The 12,334-nt window shown below is 46.2% G+C and overlaps 4 protein-coding genes across 4 annotated transcripts; 3 read left to right on the forward strand and 1 right to left on the reverse strand.

Moving 5' to 3' along the window:
- Positions 1-2,143: 2,143 nt before the first annotated feature.
- Positions 2,144-3,793, forward strand: GL218_08723 (uncharacterized protein; the record flags this gene model as incomplete). The annotated part of the gene is made up of 1 exon (XM_033585531.1): positions 2,144-3,793. The coding sequence occupies one exon, from the start codon at positions 2,144-2,146 to the stop codon at positions 3,791-3,793; it is 1,650 nt and encodes a 549-aa protein (XP_033440434.1).
- A 1,111-nt stretch (positions 3,794-4,904) lies between these two features.
- On the forward strand, positions 4,905-6,347 carry GL218_08724 (uncharacterized protein; the record flags this gene model as incomplete). Its single annotated transcript, XM_033585532.1, has 2 exons — positions 4,905-5,029; positions 5,468-6,347. The coding sequence occupies 2 exons, from the start codon at positions 4,905-4,907 to the stop codon at positions 6,345-6,347; spliced, it is 1,005 nt and encodes a 334-aa protein (XP_033440429.1).
- A 402-nt stretch (positions 6,348-6,749) lies between these two features.
- Positions 6,750-9,477, reverse strand: GL218_08725 (Flap endonuclease GEN like protein 1; the record flags this gene model as incomplete). Its single annotated transcript, XM_033585533.1, has 4 exons — positions 6,750-7,147; positions 7,205-9,190; positions 9,244-9,380; positions 9,464-9,477. 4 exons carry the CDS (start codon positions 9,475-9,477, stop codon positions 6,750-6,752), a joined length of 2,535 nt encoding a protein of 844 aa, XP_033440428.1.
- A 580-nt stretch (positions 9,478-10,057) lies between these two features.
- Positions 10,058-11,865, forward strand: GL218_08726 (uncharacterized protein; the record flags this gene model as incomplete). Its single annotated transcript, XM_033585534.1, has 2 exons — positions 10,058-10,497; positions 10,563-11,865. The coding sequence occupies 2 exons, from the start codon at positions 10,058-10,060 to the stop codon at positions 11,863-11,865; spliced, it is 1,743 nt and encodes a 580-aa protein (XP_033440431.1).
- Between the last annotated feature and the right edge of the window lie 469 nt (positions 11,866-12,334).

Consider the following 12,334-nt stretch of genomic DNA (forward strand, 5'->3'; position numbering starts at 1 on the left):
ATCGCGGAAGGGATAATTGGGCAATAATAGGGTTACATTTGCGGGTAGAGTCTCTAGGATTCAAGCCAATACCATAGCAGACTTGTGACTTGGATAGACTTATGAATTATGTAGAGTATATAGTTATGCTATACAGAGTAGAGTATTATTAGTTGCTGAGAATAAATGACGATAATCTAAGTTTGAGTCTGAGCATTTATTTCTCATGTGTTGAGTTTACAACCTTTAGCTCAATGCTCAATACTCAATATTCAATATTCAATATAACATTAATGCGTTTCGTATTGGATTATGCAGATCGAAAAGTTTTCAGCGAAGACTTGGTCCGTCATCGGCCATAAGCAAATATCTCTGTATCCCCTTGGCTGGCATAAGACAGCAACTCCATAACTTTCAGTATTAGTACATAAGGCTTAACGTCATTCATTAACATAATAGGAAAAGGCCTTATGATTAGTCTCTAAAACCGCAACCTACAAATATTATTGGTCGATTCAGTACCGCACGAGCGTTTCTTTCTTTTCTAGCCAATCCGTATGTATTGATACTGAAAATTATGGAGTTGCTGTCTTATGCCAGCCAAGGGGATATGCGGCTAGTAACTACCTAAAATATTAACTTAAGGGCTATCAATATGGCGTAATCAATTGAATCCATAATGATTCCGATTAGCGTTTGCGTAAGATGGCAGGGTGAATAGGAGGTACCTTATGTACCCAGGTACCTATTGTGATTACTCTATTTTTGCATACATGCTGATAAAGGTATGTACCTATGTATATAAGGCTGTATGTGACGTACCTGCCTACCTATGTAAAGCAGTGGAAGGAACTGCTTCAACTTCTCAATTTCCAAAAGTATCATCTCTTTTGCTCAAACCCTAATTATCCTTTTCCTCTTCTTTTTTCCTTTTACAATTAACACAATAATCAGGTCGAAAAAGACAATAACCTCGAACTATTTCATTCAGGTAGTGAAATGTACATATTCATGGATGCAATATGTTTTTATCCAACTTACTAAATCTGGCAAGGCGTATTTCATCCAAGCAAGCTTAGGCTGACAGGCTGACCAGCTCCCCCCTCCGCTTTCAAGGAATTAAGATGCCATGGTTTCGAGGTCGTCGAGGTGACCAACAAACGACTGGCTCTAAATGGTCAAAGCTAACTAAATCTCCTATCGATAGGCCACTGATGGCTGCATCCGGGTTCCATTCTTCACCCATCAGGGCAGATGGTAACCAAGAGCGGTGCATCTAACTCCCGATTTAAACTACATTCTGGGCTCACGCATTGGTATCGAAGCAATGGAATTTCATGCCCGTGTCGTGCAAAGCAAACCTCGACAGGGTGATACAATAAACAAGGACACGGCAGAAGGAAGCGCGACAACGTATGAACAAGATTATATGCATATGATCGAATTCATCTAAGTATATCAACCTTGCGACGCGACCTCGATCAAATTTCTTCTTATTTTTCTAGAAACCTTTCGCTCATGGTCCGTTGATAGAGGCCGCCTATTTATTACCTACTGCCTATTACCTATTTATTCTTCAGACCGCTGTGGCAAAATCGTGAGAAGCACCACGTTAGGTACCTACTTTGCGCATCCTTGCACAGCCGCACAGGGCCCTTTTACATACCACCTATCAATCAACAATCATCAGTCAATCATCAACCTGAACTTGGCAATCTGCTGCTCGTGATGTTCCTTGGATAGTGGACCCGCACATGCTGTCCCGTGCTTTCTACCCCATCCAGCTCCCTCAAGCTGTGGACAATTCGCAGCAACAATTTACTACTCTCGCTTTCGATATCTGATTGAGCTACAAGGGAGGAGGCCTTTGGTTTTTATTTGATTTTTTTTTTCTACACCAATTGGAAATAGCTGGCCTCTAACGTTCGACGACCTATCTTAATAAGTTACAGCGACTACGCCTTTCCCATCTAATCCTGAGTACTGCGGATCTATTAAGCTACCTATTCAGCTACCAATCAAACTACGGGAACAGGACTCGCATTCGAGTCTATTCCCACCTGTAGCTGGGCAGGAGAGTGGCCCCAAATCCTCAAGTCTGAAGAGGCCACCGATTCGAGATCCCCGCTACCTCCGTTCCTAAACTGTACAGTCTTCAGTCTTCATGATCTCACAATCCGAGCCTCTCACCCTCCGCGGCCCCTCTTCCGTTGTCTCGGCACGTACCGCCTCCCGCCCCCATGTGTCTTCTCGGAGTAAGCGGTATAACCGCTCGCACACGGGCGGGACCTCCTATATCCCACAAAACGAATTCCCTGTGTTTAGTCATTCGGGCGATGTCGAGATCCTTATAAAAGCCGGCGGGAAGGAGAACAGGTATCTCCTACACAAACATACCTTAACAAGATGTTCAGGATTCTTCGAAGCGAGCACGAGTCAGGAATGGTCTAAAGCAAGTTTCATACCGCCGGCAGACACTTCATCAAGAGAGCTCACGAGGATTGGGGAAGATAGCGCCAGCAGTAGTGGAAACGAGGCCGCGCGATCACGTGTAAATTCGCCTATGCCACGAAAACGATGGCGATATGAATTGGACCCCGGGAGTGATGGGGATGATATACCGATGTTGGTGCAAAAGGAGGCTAATACCCTTAATACTACCGGTTCCGCACAGTCAAGCTCCCTTTTTGGAGGCGGTGGCGCAACCTCGAATACTCCCACCACGCGCAAAGTGAGCCATTCGCACACACATTCCACGAATTCCTTCTTTCGTTCGGTTGCAAACCTATCCCTAGTACCAACAAAGGTAGACCAGGATGCGCCTCTCTCGCAGGCCGACGCCGACCTACTTCGAGATTACGATAATCTCTTTCGCATTTTCTATAACTATCCCCCGCTACTAGACGGCATAAATATTGCCGACGCATATGTACAGTGTAAATCGCTTCTTACCTTGGCGGATCAGTATGATGCGTTAGCTGTTGTAGGACCACGAGTTGATCATCACTTATTACAATTTCAAAGTAGGCTATGGAAACAGATCGCCAAGTATCCTGTTAGCTATTTACGCCTGGGGTATTTGAGCCGAAGTAAGGTTATCTTCCAAGAAGCCTTGATACATGTTGTCGGACAATGGCCAGCTGGGGAACGAAGTATTAGGCAGTCATTCCCGGATATTGTTCTCGATATTATCGAAGACAAAGTTGACGAGTTGGAAGAGACAGTATCGAGGATTGAGGGTCGCCTCTTTCGCCTCAATCTTACCAATTCGCGTGGCGAGCGCATCACGCCTGGCACATCGTATCTCGACTGGCTTGCTGTGTCTTTCTTTCGTCAGTGGCTCGCGGATAACACGTCACCGGCTCCGCTGGCTCCTCCAAGTACTCGAGGACATTCTTCCCGTGATGGAGGGCCGTCGTCCCGCGCCACAGCCGTGATTGCTTCGGCACCGATGGCGCCGAATCTCGCAAGTTTAGGCCGTACTTATCGTACTCTAGGCTCTATGGCGGGTGCCAGCTATCTAGGCCATGACGAGTGCAAACGCTTTCTTAAATTAACGCCCGAGTTGTACTCACGTGACAACCTCCGGCGGTTCGAGAAGCGTATTGACGAACTTAAGAGCGCCGCCCGTGAGATCGTACGCCCACTCATGGGTAGCGGGTTGGAGCTAGAGCTAGAACGAGGTGCTGTTACACCAAGCAGTGCTGGCGTCAGTGGTAGCTCTAACGTACCCATAGCCACGAGTAGCATGACGAGTTATCTAACGTGCGTACGGGTGATGGAGAGAGATCTACCGTGGGCTGTTGAGGACTGAAATAACCCGGACCCGGCATGCCAAGGTACACATATACATCACGAGAGGGGAAGAGAAACATAATGAAATGAATAATACGAAGCAACGCAAGCAGAGACGAAACGAAGCAAGCCGAAATGAGATAAAAAAAACAACCAGCCACCCCGTTCGAGCTAGAATGAAGGATTTGTAGTTAAGCGGAACCTACACCACGATTTATTCTATAAGGATGCAGGTTGGTTTTAGCGGACGTACATGGCGTCTTCAATTATCCTAACACATTGCTAATACCTAAGGGCTGGCCCAAGTTTCTCAGGGTTGCATTGTTTGTACTTGGGGTCATATATGGTCGAGTCTTTTTATTATGGAAATTCACTGCAGGATACCCACCGATACCTATATCTATTTACTTGTTTATCTACATTATCTACCTATATACCTTCCCACGTGGAATATGAAATAAATTAAGAAATACTACAGTATAATGATGACGATCATTTCCAGTCACAGAATTCATCTCCTGGATCTGGATGGATTCCGGCTTACCTAAATTGTGTGTATATGGGTTGGGTACCTATTTATACAGTACATGTGCATTATAATTGAGGTACCCAACAGTTTGGTGCCTTAGGTATAAGTAAGCTGTTTAGATTTTGTCGTTTACTTTATTTGATTTATAAAACATCTGGGATCATCTACTATACCATCATTACCCAAGTTGACGATGAAATCTAGTTTAGTTACAGAGGTCTACCCTAAAATAGGTTGTTACGGCCATGAGAAAACTATGGCACGAGCTCTAAGGTTAGATCGTGTCATGGAAGGCCAACCGTTAGTATCTCGAAGCAGACTACTTCAATTACCATCCGATATCTTAACTGATATAGTCAATCTATTAACTGGCGACAAGTCAACTCTAGCCTCTTTAGCTCAAGTCAATAGCGACTGCAGACAGTTGGCTCGTTCGAGCCAGTTTGCCGAGATCAATTTCAAGTACGCCAACACCCGAGGGCAGCAGTTACTATCGAAGCTTGAACAAGAACGTATATCTAGAAGGGATAATAGTAAACAATGCCTAACCATCGGGGCTTGCGTACGAAGGATCACAACGGTCTCATACCCAGACTTTGTAATGTGGCTCATGGCGGAAACCTCGGCACAACGTGAAGAGCAAGCTCACCAACAATACAAGTCGACACGTGCCGATGTTCAAAGAGTTATCTGCTCTGCTCTGCCTAACCTTGAGGTTATTGTTTGGTATGATACATATCCTATGGAAGTTTCTTTTTTCAAATACATAATGGAATCACCGGCCCGTCATCTATGGCTCAGACGACTACCCATCGAGAGGCAAACCATCGTTAAATTTTTAGAAAACCCTCCTATACCGTCTATTTGGCCATTACGCTCCCTTGTCGTCTCTCTGTATTTAGAGCTTTTGCCACGAGAACCATCACAAGAGGAGACATACTTTGAGCTTGCGCCGGCTCAATTCTTCGATTTACTCCTTCGATCGTGTGCACCTACTCTTGAATCCCTAACCTGGATTCTGACACATAAATCTATCAACGAAAAGCTTATCCCGCAACGCTCTAGCGACAAGCCCATATCGTTTCCTCATCTCCTTTTTCTAAGGATTGGTGACTTGGGGCCTCCTCGTTCTATACTTCCATCGTTATTCAACGCTCCTCTTAGGCACCTCTCGATACACTTAAAGCCTGATTTCGAGCTTCGCGATATTCTCGCCAATTGCGGTACTTTCTCGCATCTCGAGACGTTGGTCATCCAGCCTCTCCCCGAGTTCAAGGAATATGCAGAATTCATCGCGGGTTTTATTGCAAGGCACGAAACGGTAAAGAAGCTATATGTATCAGAAGATGCGCATGCGCATGACTCAACGGCGCACCTTGACGCGTGTGTCATCCCGCTGTTCTCTACTGGAAGATTTGAGCACCTTAGGACTCTCTCCTTGACATGGGGTGGACCGGATTATCATACCGTTTCCATACCAGTGGCCTCACTAACAGCTATTGCGTGTCTCGCGTCTCTTGAAGAGCTAAGCCTTGGTGTGGGAACCAAAAGCGGAGTGTATTGTCGTTGGCTGGTTGATCACGACCAGTTACGCGATGTCTTCTTCAAGCTGAAGAAGTTAAAGGGGCTTGCTCTCCAGCATGATACATACCCCTGGGAAATTCTCTCCTCTTCCGAAAATTCCGATAGATTTTATGGCACCCAGTCGTTTACGGATGACGAAATGTCCGACATGTTGGCTAGACCCGATCTTGACGAAACCCCGGGGGATCTGACCCGTCTCTGGAATAGAAAAAGTCCCGAGAGGGGGGTTTTGTTGTGGGAGGTCCTTCATCGCAATCGGATGCTTACGCTGACCGAGGCCTGGGCCGCCGCATTTCCTAACCTCGAGTGGACTTACTTCGGTCAATGGTTTATGGGCGTTAAGGAGGAGCTGGGGGATCCGACTCGGAAGAAGGTGGTGCCGCTGACGGAGACGAGAGACGAGCATTGTCGTTGCCAGTTCCTCGTAGATACGTTCACTATAGCGGGGTTTGAGAAGTGATCTTTATCATACACGTGGATAACTGGCTATGGGAGGTAGGAAGACTATTAGTCGCCGTAAATAGGTTATTATTGTGAATGCCACTACAAATCTAAAGTTAGGGGGCATTAGATACTATATTTCGAGACCACCATAGCTTACGATAAGAATAGAAGAAGAGAAGTGGATGAAAGGTATACTGTATAAAACTTGATCTTGATCTATTCATCTTGGAGAAAGTGACGCATCATATCATCATCTACATTCTATCTTGTGTTCTATTCAATGCAATGTAATGCAAACGCGCCTGCTATGCAAACTCCACCGAGACCAACCGCTCCTTGTAGCCTAAAATGCGATTTCACTTCTTCCTCGACAAGTAAATCTACGATACTCCTCTAAGTTAAGTGTGTAAGATAGGAATCAATCTTCACCCGTCAGGTCGATGCACGAGATATCACTACGTCTCCATGCTGCTGCTGTTGCTCCCCGACCGGTGCTACCCCGTACAGCATCGCTGCCCTCAACTTTCGAGAGCCAGTCATCGGCCTCGTCGGCTGCGACCTCGACTTCTCTGAAGAATCCGGGTTCGCTCTTGCGGGGTGCATAGACTTTGGTCATCCTTTTGGTTGTGTTGAAGGTGTTTAGAGTTGTCTGTTTCTTCTTATCTTTGCCCAGCTGCTGTTTTGTCTCTTTCGACTCCGGGACTCGAACTACTTGTTTTTCTGGTCTGTCAGGCCCTGTAGATGATTTGTTCCCAAGGGGGAGTTTGTTAATGACGGTACTTAGTGGAGGAAGATCGAACTCGTCCTCCTCGCCTTCTGAGTCTGGGAGCGGCAGTGCTTCGACTATTACAGTACGTGCTCGCGCGAACATACGTGTCCCGTTCTTATTTTCTGTGAGTGGGCTTTGTGCCACAGGTAGTGATTCCGTCCTTGCTAGCTTGCGATGGGGTATCTTTTGACTTGATTTCGGTGATGGACTTAGGGCACTTCCTACTGCAAGATGACTGTTGGACGCCCCGTCGCTTCTCTGGTCCGTCTTAGTTGGCGTGATAAAACACCGCTTTCGAGGGCACAAACTTGAAGTTGAAGAAAGAGACATTGAAGAAATATTTTCAGTAGTGCTATTATCCAAACCCTGTGTTATAGAATGATGGATTGGGCCGGGCGACGTAGGGGGACTAGATGATATAATAATGGTCTCGGAAGCTTTCGTAGACTTGGCCTTAGGAGCCCTGGCATTGGCGTGTGAACTCGAAATCGTCCAGGGATTGGCACTCGCATCCGGTCTTGATGTTGGGGATGCATTCCTGGCCGTGGACTTAGATTTAGTCTGCTTACTAGATCTTGCGGGACGTGTTTTTTGAGATGTCTGACTGGTTGGAATAAAGGGAGGTGATATTTGCGAAGGTATACTGGGGATACCAAGTGGACTGCTAATCCGAGAAGTTGTAGAAGATACTGGCGTACTATTTTTACTAGCTTCTATATTTCGTGGGATATTCTTGGTAACCTTGACGAACTTGTCTAATGCCCTAGAAGTGGTACATATGGGTTTACTCTTTTGCTTTGGGGCCTTGGCCTTCTGGCGAGGTGCTAGCTTGGCACGTTGCGCTTCTTCCCAGTCCTCAACTGTAATAGGTATTCCAAGTTTTGCTATGGTTTCTGGTAACCAGAATAGGTCGGGCTCGACCGGATTAAATGGCTTCTTACTGGTCTTCCCGACCGCTTCGACTCCCTCATCTTCGGCTGTAGGTTCGAATTCCTCATCACTATTGAGGGCTAGACCATCTCGTCCATAGTCGATGACTTCATCCGGTTCTTCTTGGAAATCATAACCGACTATTTTTGTTGGCACGAAAGATATACGTAATTCTGGCGTTGAATCCGTACTGAAATGAGTACGTCTACTTGTAATTGACCTTACTAGTTCCGACTCCTGTTTCTCTAGAACTTCGGTGGAATCGGACTCACGATCACCACCAACGCTCCGTGTTATCAGCTTTCGTACCAACAAGCACGGTGCTAGAACCCTTATAAACTTGATAGCCCCTATGCGATAATTCCAATCAAAGGTTTCTCTGACAAACTCTCGTAGCCCTTGGACGTCAACCGGTTGATCCCATTGTTGTTGCTTTAATCTTTCGAGAGTCGAAGCAGGGGATACTACAGGGTGAGTATAGTATCTGAGAACGTCGATATTTGGAAAATCCTCCGGTATGGATAAAGCTTTGTGTCTCGTCTTAAAAAATCCGCTCTCGTTGTGCCGTAACTCGTAGGCCAGCCACTCTTTCCAGCTAGATATTTCAGACGTATCTGACTTTTTCAGTCTGCACAAAGCTTTACCGAATCCCGCTCGGGCGGCTTCGCAAGCCACTTTGACACCGGCGCCGGGAATTCCTTCCGGGAGGTAGTCACCGCCGCTCATGAGTGCAACCAGGACCATCCCTTCCCGATCCAGGCCTGCGCCGCTTTCTAACAATCCTTGGGTGTCGTATATAGAGACGTGAGTAGGCGTTTTGCTTCCTTTTGTACCTTCAGACGACCAATTCCTTAGTGTCCGTGTGCAGCCGAACATAATGGTGTCAACATCCTCGCTGAGTACAGCATCGACGATGCCAGTTTGCTGTAATAGTGCACACTCGGCTTCTGCTTCTCCAGGAGCATCGTGGACCTGAAACCCGAATAATCTGATCATTCTCTTAGCCATAGCTGTGGCAACGCCATCACCTCGACCGGAGCGCTTGTTTCGCTTGAATACGGGTTTTCTAGGGCCATCGAAAACAAAGATGGGTTGTATAGATAAGCCAAGCAAACGAAGCAGCCGATAGAATAGCGTTCGAACAGCTGGGTTAGAACCGCCTGAATACCGTCAGAATATATATTCACAGGTAGTCAGTAGAGAATAGACATACCTCGACCTGCCTGGACTTGGAATTGCCATATAGCGATATCTATAGCTATACGCAAAGGGCGACCGGTCTCTTCAAGTTTCTCGACAGCAAGCTTTGTAAGGGATATTCGCTTGCCGGTGCCAATTTCCTTGTATATGCTATTTTATTTCGTTATTAGTGTAATGCTCATACTCAAGCTCGTGCTCGTGAATAATATTCACAATATTTTAAGTATACTAACCCTTTAATCCCCATGGCGAAATCCTACCGTTTGAATCGATATCTTGAGCTATCAAGCCATGAATTGCAAGTTTCTACCGTTAAGGGGAAATTTGATTAATTTGATTAATAAATGGAAAGAATGCAGCCTGCGTAAAAGTGGAATCAATTTGGCGGTTTGATTGATTGGTGATGGGTGATGGGTGATGTAATACGATACCGAAATACCTCCTACCGTAAACTTAAATATTGACTTTGATGCTGTTGGTATCCACTGGCAACGATGCACATGCAAGGATATTTATATGTACTTCGTACGCTACATATTTAAAATTGGAGCTAGACGCATGGACTTTTAGCTAGCTCTACCTTTACATATATGAATAGTACGATGTACATATGCATATTAGTTTAGTGATTATTTCCATTATTTCGATAAAGTTGACCTATGTAGGTTAGGTACCTAGGTACCTAAGAATAAGTCATTGAAGCAGCATCTCCCACAACATTTAAACTTGTCAAGACTTCAACGAAACAACATTAATGCACAAATATAAACCCACGCCGCCAGTTCCAATTCTCAAAATGTATAGAGAGTAAACATACGTTCAGGGAAATGTCGTCGAGCGCAGGTCACAGTCTCCCTCACCGGGCTGTGTCCAGCATACGTGCCGGCGACCGCACATCAACTCAGGCACTTCCAGCTACGCCTCATACCCCTCCACGAGCTTCCGTTGTTCCCTCCGCCTTCGGGTCCCCCTCTACCTTGCGCGCCGACGATGAAGTTTTAGTTGTTGAGTTGGGATCACGAAAATTACGTATTGGCTTTGGGGGTGATGCCGCCCCCAAGAAGATTGCGTCGTTTGGCCCAGAGCAGCAGAGGCGTGCCGGAGACTTTAGGGCTTGGGAAGCTGGTTATCATGACGACTGGCGTCATAGGGCTGCCGGAAAGCCTTGGGGATCAGATTACGAGTTATGGCAGTTGGATTTAAGAGGGAAAGATCTGGGTCTTGTCGGGGATAAGCTCGAACGTGAGCTTAGGGAGGCTTTCACCAAGTAGGTTATTAATTCCCCTCAATGCTCCCATCTGGCTGGCTTCAGTTAACATGTATTCTTTGTAGATTTCTACTTATTGATTCCCGCCCAAGGAGAATAAGTCTTGTTTTACCACCCACGCTGCCCATACCATTAATATCTTCAGTTTTCGATACCATCTTTACTCGCTTCCAGATCCCATCCATATCCCTTCTTTCGTCGCCTGTCATGTCCGCCATGGCAGCAGGTACTAGATCAGCTCTGGTCATCAACCTTGGCTGGCATGAGACGACTGTCACTTCTGTTTACGAGTTTAGAGAGGTGTATACTTGGAGGACTATCAGAGCCGGCAAGCTCTTGGTGGAGGAAACGTACCAGTTTCTAACCAATATTATTCAAGGACGACCAGCCACTGCGCGCGCCGAGCGTACAGAGTATAAATTGGAGGACAACGTTGTAAGCTTCGAGGAATGCGAGGAATTCGCAACCCGCATGCTATGGTGTAAAAGGGCCGTAAATCAGTTATCACAGGATACCACCGAGGGTCTCCCAACCCTTCACGAGCAGGACGAGTCCGAAACAGTAGCGCCAGCAGACGACCGCGTGCCTGTCGCAGTGGAACTCAACTCTTGTAAGCCTCCAAAGACGGTGGAAATTCCGTTTGCGGAGCTAGCCGAACCTTGCGAGACAGTCTTTTTCGAACCTAACCTTTCAACTTCTTGCTTTGATGACCATGAGCTTCCCGTGGCTCTATTAGCTTACCGGGCTCTATTGCAGCTGCCATTGGATGTCCGTGCAGTGTGCATGGCGCGCATTATATTCACGGGTGGCTGTTCCAACATTATCGGACTTAAGGGACGCATTTTTGACGAGGTATCGCTCTTGGCCAAGGAGAGAGGGTGGGATCCGGTTAGAGGAAAGGCATATGACCAATATAAAGCAAACCCAAATCTACGTCGGAGCAGTAGTCGACAATCTGGTGAAGGTCCTACTCCCACGGTAGTTCTAACCGAAAGTGGTAGTGGTACAGAAGAAGCAGAGACAACACGACCTATTAATCCAGCATATGCACCCCCTGATATCGATCATGTAGAGGATGCTATAAAAAAGGAGAGAAACTATAAGCCGGCTGTACAAGGCACGCTTCGGGTAATAGACTCCCTAGGTGCTTGGTGCGGAGCAAGCTTAGCAGCTCAGCTCAAGGTGCCGGCTTTGGCCACAGTCGAGCGCGAATATTGGCTTCAACAAGGTGTTAATGGTGCATGTCGACCTAACGAAGTAGATGTTAAGGCGCAACAGAGGCAGAGCATGGGAGCTGGGGGATTGGTTAGAGGCCAAGCCTCACAGGCTACCGGCGGTTGGACTCTGGGAATATGGGGAGCTATTTAAACCAAGTTTAACAAGTTTAACCATGAAACTCTGATGAAGATTATCAATAACTATACTGGAGCTTAACTGGGGTTTGTTCCTAAGTTTTAGTAGAATTATATTTCCATGTAGGGAGATTTATAGGTATATGTACCTATGTACCTATATATTGACTTATACATGTCCAAGTACCTAAGTACTAATATACCTTATCCGTGGATATCACGATGGCAAAACGGAGTAAAGGATGTGGAGAGCAGGAGCTACCCCTGCAACTGCAACTACAACTGCAACTGCAAAATGCGGGGAGCTAAAGCTACTCCAAAAAAAGATTCGCGAATCGAACGACATTTCAACTTTCCCACTTCAACATTTAATTTTCATAAAGAGAATATTTCTCAATGCGAGAAAGTAATTGTTGTACATCTTCGTAGCCATGATTAAGGCACCGAGAATACCTTTTATATGCCTTCAATGCCGGCTAGTTGGA

The sequence above is a fragment of the Daldinia childiae genome, assembly GCF_008694065.1.
Source record: "Daldinia childiae strain JS-1345 chromosome Unknown Scaffold13, whole genome shotgun sequence".
NCBI lineage: Eukaryota > Fungi > Ascomycota > Sordariomycetes > Xylariales > Hypoxylaceae > Daldinia > Daldinia childiae.